This window comes from Vicia villosa, linkage group LG4, assembly GCF_029867415.1.
Source record: "Vicia villosa cultivar HV-30 ecotype Madison, WI linkage group LG4, Vvil1.0, whole genome shotgun sequence".
NCBI classification, from domain to species: Eukaryota; Viridiplantae; Streptophyta; class Magnoliopsida; order Fabales; family Fabaceae; genus Vicia; species Vicia villosa.
In genome coordinates, this window is record NC_081183.1 from 144,058,022 (window position 1) to 144,065,666 (window position 7,645).

Consider the following 7,645-nt stretch of genomic DNA (forward strand, 5'->3'; position numbering starts at 1 on the left):
CAGTCTACCAAATCAATAAATCTCCGAATCCTCTAGTACCTGATTCCCTGCTTAATCTCATCACGGAGACCGTTCTCAAATTTGATGCACTTCGAGAATTCACTAGCTTCATCGTTGTTGTAGTGAACGTAGTACTTTGCCAACTCAACAAACTTCGAGGCATATTCTGGCACTGTCATATTACCTTGAACCAACTCCAGAAATTCAATTTCCTTTCGGCCTCGTACGTCCTCAGGAAAGTACCTTCTCAAAAACTCTCTTTTGAACACAGGCCAAGAAATACCCACATCATCAGCCTCTAGTTCAGCTCTGGTCGCCATCCACCAGTCATCAGCTTCTTCGGATAACATATGCGTACCATACCTCACCTTCAGATTTTCAGCACAATCAATGACTCTGAAAATCCGTTCGATCTCTTTCAGCCACTTCTGAGCACCTTCAGGATCATGCGTACCCTTGAACAACGGAGGATTGTTCCTCTGAAAATTCCCCAGTTGCCTGTCAGCACCGATCCCTGCCCCTCCAGCATTTCCTCCCAGCACACCAGCAATCATGCCCAGAGCCTCAGCGATAGCATCATCGTTTCTTCCTCCTCTTCCAGCCATTGCTCTGCTTAAATCACAATTAATTTAATCAGAACAAAAGTATCGACAAGTCAGTTAGTACGAGTCGCATACACATGAAAGACTGACACTAAGACTCTGGTCACAACGACCGACTATGCTCTGATACCACTATTGTAACACCCTTCTAAACCCCGCGGCAAATTAAATAAAGTTATTCAGAGTACATGAAATAAGGGTGCCACAATTTCAAAATAAATTAAAACATCATTCAGCCATGTCATGCATTCACTGAGGCAATTCTTATTAATCAAAACAATTCATGTCAACACAGCGGAAATAGTTCAACAGATTAAGTTTAACATTTTCAAACCAATCCTTCAACATAAAAACAAAACTAGAGTTATCAAAACTTAAACTCTAAACGTTCGCGTCCCCAGTGTTACAACTATCAGAGCATGACACCTGACGCTAACCAAACAACTGACTCATGAGCTAATCCTCACCGAGTCGAATAGCCGCTATCCTCAATCTGAAAATGACAACATGTAAGGGTGAGTCTTCATCATAATTAACAAATGTTATAAGGCTATAAGGCAATAACACATCATAGCTGTATTGTTCACCCAATTGTTTCACAAACAGACATTCAGACAAGTTTCATCATCACAAAGCAATCAACCAACATCATCAATATTTATAACACTGGAATGCATCCAATCATGTTATAAAAGTCATGCATATGAATGCAACTGACACTATGCATGTGGTACCAACATCATCAATGGGAATAACCCATGACCGATCCAACATCATCAAGATACGGCCCTGCCGGCACAGATTCCACACAATGGGAATCATGCCCTTCACTGATCCAAAACACCCTTATGGATACAGTATCACCAATGAACATGAATGAATGCAAACATATATGAACATACTTATACCATCGTCAAGTCTATGAGTAACATCGTCAAAATACCCATCTCATCATAATCATCATCATCATCAAGCATGTTTATATATATATGCATCATTCAATCACAATCACATCATTAATCATCACATAGATTATTTAATAAGGTTCGTTTAGCTCAAAACGGCACGCGAAGCGGACCAACGGTTCAAAAGTTATGCATTTTACAAAATTCTGCATTTTTCAAAAACCTTCAGTGGTAATCGGTTACCCAAAGGCCAGTAACCGGTTACCCTGACTCACGAAACACATCCCCCTGGTTTTTGTATGGGTAATCGGTTACCCTGCTTTCAGTAACCGATTATCGACTCCCAGCCAGCAATATTTCCCTTTTTACACTGTAGTAATCGGTTACCCTGCTCCCAGTAACCGGTTACCGCGTACCTGCAACCCCAAATTCTGCAGAAAACAGCATTCCAACCATTCCCAACTCATTCCAATTACACCAATTCGAATAATAGGAAATGAAATGCACACATACCACGAAATACACATCACAATATATCAATTACACATCAAACAAAGCCATGATCACACAATATCATAGGTTTCATACACAAGATCAATTATCATACAATTTGATTCAATCCCTAAACCTATCATATGACTCAATTGACCCGAATCCTACATCTATTCAATATTATTAACCCCTAACCCGATAATAGATGATAATCAGAGAAGTCCCCCCTTACCTTAGTCAAATCCTTGAGTGGGTCTTCTCCTTCTTGGTTCTCTTTCACGTTCTTCAGCTCCTCTTCCCACAACTTCTTGTTTTTCACGTTCTAACTCTTTTTCCTCTTGTTTTTCCTTATTTCATGAAAACATAAAATTAGAGATGGGCTCCCTTACACTTACACCCCCATATTACTAATCCCACCATAAGGCCCAACAACTTAACATTTTATATTTCTTTCCACATAATTCCAATAAAATGCTAATCCAAATTAATTAATTTAAAATTAAATTAAACTAATTAAATTAGAAATTTTGGGATGTTACAGCACCATACAAAAACACAAGGCGAGACTAATAGCTAAGGGTTAATCACAACAACCTGGGATTGACTTCAATGAGACATTTAAACTAGTAGCTCGTCTTGATACCATTAGAGCTCTAATAGCTCTTGCGACACAAAAAGGATGGAGTATCCATCAACTAGATGTCAAATCTGCTTTCATCAACGACATACTGGAAGAAGAGATCTATGTGGAACAATCACAAGGATTCATGTTTGAAGACGGAGAAAGAAAAGTGTTAAGACTAAGAAAATAATTCTACGGTTTGAAGCAAGCACCTCAAGCATGATATAACAGAACCGATCAGTATTTCATGGATCGAGGATTCATAAGGAGAAAGAGTGAGCCTACACTTTACATCAGGTCTTAAGGTCAGTACACTCTCTTACTTTCTCTATATGTAGATGACCTTATCTACATGGGAAACAATACTAAGATGATGATGAAGTTCAAAGAAGACATGATGAAGACCTTTGAGATGATTGACCTTGGTTTGATGAGTTACTTCCTCGGTTAGAGGTAAGTCAGAGAAATAAAGGGATATTCATCTCGCAAAAGAAATATACAGAAGGCTTACTTAAGAAATTGCAAACGTGTCGCTACTCCGCTCAAAACAAATGAGAAACTACAGAAGAATGATGGAGCACCCAAAACTGATGTATCCAAATACCAATTTATAATGGAAAGCCCCATATATTTGACAACTTCATAGCCAGACATAATGTATCCTACGAGTCTTCTATCAAGATTCATGCAAAGCCCAAGTCAAATACACTTTGGAGCAGGAAAAAGAATTTTGAGGTATCTACAAGGAACAAAAGGGTTTGGTATATGGTACACTACAAAAACTAAGTCAAGATTACTTGGCTACATTGACAATGATTGGGCAGGTATGTTAGATGATATGAAGAGCACCTATGGCAATGCTTTCTCAATAGGATCAGGAACTTTCTCTTAGGTGTTGAAGAAGGAAACTATAGTTGCACAATCCATAGCAAAAGCAAAGCACGTGGCAGCTGCTGAAGCAACGACTCAAGCTAGATGGCGTCGTAGGATACTTGCAAACATGGGAGAAAAACAATATGTGCCTACTAAAATCAACTGTGACAACAAATCAATAATTGCAATTGCGGAAAATCCAGTGCATCACAGCAGAACACAACACATAGCAATCAAGTATCATTTTTTCAGAGAAGCTGAAGCAACTAAAGAGATCAATCTCGACTACTACAAAACAGAAGATCAAATTGCAAACATATTCACGAAGGCGTTTTCGAGACCAGGATTGGAAGAGCTACGAACTACACTTGGAGTCACAGAAATTTGCATCAAGGAGGAGTGTTGAAATTGCTACAAATTTCTAGAATATATTCTTAACTATAATATATGTATGAAAATGGTAAAAAAGCCTAGAGTATAATATTTATGAATATGGTAGAAGAACCTAGAATTATAAGTGTATGCAAATAATAAAAGAACCTAGAACTATCATAATACTAGTCTATCATGAATCATCTAGAAAAAACTAAAATAATATAGAAACATTCATCGCCATTGAAATGTTGGTGACTTGAGACTAAAAACAGACAATTGATACTTTGTAAATCATCACCCAAGAAATCAAAGAGATAGTTTTTTTATAAACAATTTTCTAAAACTATCAATTATCAACTATTCAACTACCAACACCATCAAGTCTCCCTGTTTCATTCCTTGGAACTTAAAAACTAGGTGGACTAATTGTAATTATAAGCTTATGAACTTTAATTTTTTTGTAACACAAATATATCGAGAAGAAAACTAATGTTCTGACCATCTAACCAACATTCATCTCAATTTCAATAGTCACATTTTTCGGGAAGACATGTCTTATGTTTTATGTAGTAGCTATATCATCAATTAACTTGATATACTAAATTTTAGATATATTAATTAGTTCATTTTTGACATAACATTGGCCTATACCTCACTTTCCTATGTTGGCTCCATAGTTTTTTTTAATAGGAAAATGAGGTATAACCTAAGGTTATGTTAAAAATAAGTAGGAAATTTTTTTAGATAGAAATCATCTTTATAATATAAGTAAGACCAATGCTATTCTTACACTATTTATTACATCAAATATTTACACCAAACACTATTCACTGTATTTGGTTAATTCAATGTAAAAACTTGGTTAATGTAATACTGAAGAATTGGTTAATGCAACAATCAGGTATTAAAAATAATTTTTAGCAGTCACCAAACTTGGTTAATGCAGTACTGAAGTTGGTTAATGCAACATCCAGGTATTAAAAATAATTTTTAGCAGTCACCAAACTTGGTTAATGCAGTACTGAAGTTGGTTAATGCAACATCCAGGTATTAAAAATAATTTTTAGCAGTCACCAAACTTGGTTAATGCAGTGTAAAAATTTGGTTAATGCAGTAATAAAGTTGGTTAATGCAACATTCAGGTATTAAAATTAATTTTTAGCAGTCATCAAACTTGGTTAATGCTGTGTAAAAATTTGGTTAATGCAGTAATGAAGTTGGTTAATGCACGTCCAAGTATTAAAAATAAATGTCCGTACATGAATAGTATTCGCCCGTACATGAATAGTATTCGTCCGTACATGAACGGTGTCGTCCGTACATGAACAGTATCGTCCGTACATGCGGTGTAGGTGTAAGAATTGGTATAAGAATAGCATTTTTGTATAAGTAATATTACCTTGACACCAAATATTATACCGTATTTATACGGTGAATAGTATTTTTTCATTAAAATAATATTATTTGTTAAAAAAATTAAAAAAACATTATTTTTTTAAATTTATTTTATAACAAAAATATAAGAATGTGTCGTTAACTAACTTCACAATTATATTAACCACAAAAATATACATTATTAACCACTTATTTTACTTATAATTTATTAACCACTTTCACTAATTAACCAATTAAATATATACTATTAACCATATTCTGACACTAAATTATAAATGTATTAACCAACTTTTACATTTTATTAACCAACTTTATTTTACTATTTAATATATTTTTATTTTTGAGAATTCATTAATCAAATTATGAATTGTATTAACCAACTTTATACCTAATATTAATATTTAATGTACACTCGATAACCAAACTCTAAATTGTATTAACCAATTTTTTATATACTATTAATCAAAGTTATTTTAGTGTAAAAATTATAAAAAAGTCAAAATAATATTTTTATTTTGGTAATAAAGTCAAAATAACATTACTCTTAAAATATATATCACCTCACAAGGAATGAAACTAAATGTACGAAACTGTAAACTATATATGAACTTTTACTTTGACTAGCTCCTAACACGCAAGGAAATTATAACACTCACAGTACTGATAATTAAGAATCTTCCTTCCATCCATTACAACAATTAATTAAGAACAACATCAACAGAAAATTTATTATCTAGCTATATGGACGTTACTTAATTGGTGATTAAGAATCCTCCATGTTTGGCAACATTATGTTATGTTAACGACATACGAAGTCATTGGGAGTAGTACGTCCACAAACATCAAGCACTACCTTTAAAGGAATATCAAGGTTTATTCCCAAAACATTAGCCTTGATTGATGTACAAAGACACAGTGCAGCATCAAGATCAACAAGATCAGCAATGAGCGAGCAACAAGGTTTGGATTGTGGAGAGCCAGCCACAATGGTAACCAAATCTTGCAATAGAGCAGCGCAGACATGCAGATCATTTGGACAATTCAGGAGTGGTGAGACAGTTGGGGCCTGAGCGGAGCTAAGGGTGGTGAGGAAAAATATGTTTAGGGAGAGAACAAGAAAGGTAATGGTAGCAACATCCTTTGAATTCATTTTGTTAAATGATGTATATGTGAATTATAAGTATTTAATTTCTCTTGTGGTTGATGAATGAACGTGCATGGAGTGGCCCAAGGACATAATTTATAGGCAAATTAAAAGGGAGTAAGTATTTATAAATAAAAAAACTCTTTGTGGAATAAGGGTCTTCTTTGAGCGTGTACAAGGCGACCTACACCACAGGGTCTCACACTTTTTCATGTTTAACCTAAGAAGAAAAGGGCCTCCGATTATATTTTCTTTTTCTAATTTAAGCTTAAATAGGATTCTTAAAATTTTTTCACGATTCAACTAAAGATCACTTCAACTTTTTACATAAGGTCTCTCAAAAGTTTGAGATGAATGTATGTTATTAACTGAATGATGATATACATTGTGCATCTTTTATTTTAATTAAAATTAAAAAAAAAGTTCATAAGCATAAAAAAAATAGATGATTTTTCTTATTGAAAATTTGAAATCAAAAATAAAAACAATGAAAAAAGATATAGCTTAAATTAAAACGTTTTGTTTCATATTATAAAGAAAAATATGAAGAAAAAAAATTGATATAAAAATATTTAAAAAATTATTGAAATTTTTTGGTACAATTTGAGCTTTGTTTGGTCGAAAGAAATTAGATAGAGTGAAAAGAGTTATTTTGTAAGAGACACGTCATATATTCTTTCAAAGATTTAAGATGATAAGTGTGTGAGTTATCTCACTTATAAATGTTTAAATCTCTCATTTTTTTTTAATAATACAAAACTTCTCACCTTTTTTATCAAAGTTTTCAACTCAATTGTTATTTTCAACAAAATAACTCTGATAAGGTAAGGAAAGTGGAAAGACCTTTGATAGTGAGTGATTCCCGGAAAATCATGTAAATAGAAGTAAATTTATTCAAGGGATTGTGAATAGTAGTAAACTTATGTGTTGCATTGTGTTAAATAAAAGGTGGTTATGGTATTTGGCAGAGTAAAAGCTAATAGAGGTACTAGCTTGACGGGGAGGGAAGCCTTGGTGTGTTGGACCTCTATAGCAAAATTTACTACATTGATATGACACTGGGTTGTCACGTTTAACTGATATTAGATATATATATATATATATATATATATATATATATATATATATATATATATATATATATATATATATATATATATATATATATATATATATATATATATATATATATATATATAGAGAGAGGGGACGACTCAAGTGAGAACACTTGGTTATT

At 33.4% G+C, this 7,645-nt stretch overlaps 1 protein-coding gene across 1 annotated transcript; it reads right to left on the bottom strand.

Annotated features, from left to right (window-relative positions):
* Positions 1–6,063: 6,063 nt before the first annotated feature.
* On the bottom strand, positions 6,064–6,414 carry LOC131598004 (pEARLI1-like lipid transfer protein 3). The gene has a single exon (XM_058870657.1). It carries the CDS (start codon positions 6,412–6,414, stop codon positions 6,064–6,066), a length of 351 nt encoding a protein of 116 aa, XP_058726640.1.
* Between the last annotated feature and the right edge of the window lie 1,231 nt (positions 6,415–7,645).

Excerpts from the sequence above, each read along its gene's own strand:
- LOC131598004 (XM_058870657.1), bottom strand. The coding sequence starts at position 6,414 with ATGAATTCAAAGGATGTTGCTACCATTACCTTTCTTGTTCTCTCCCTA.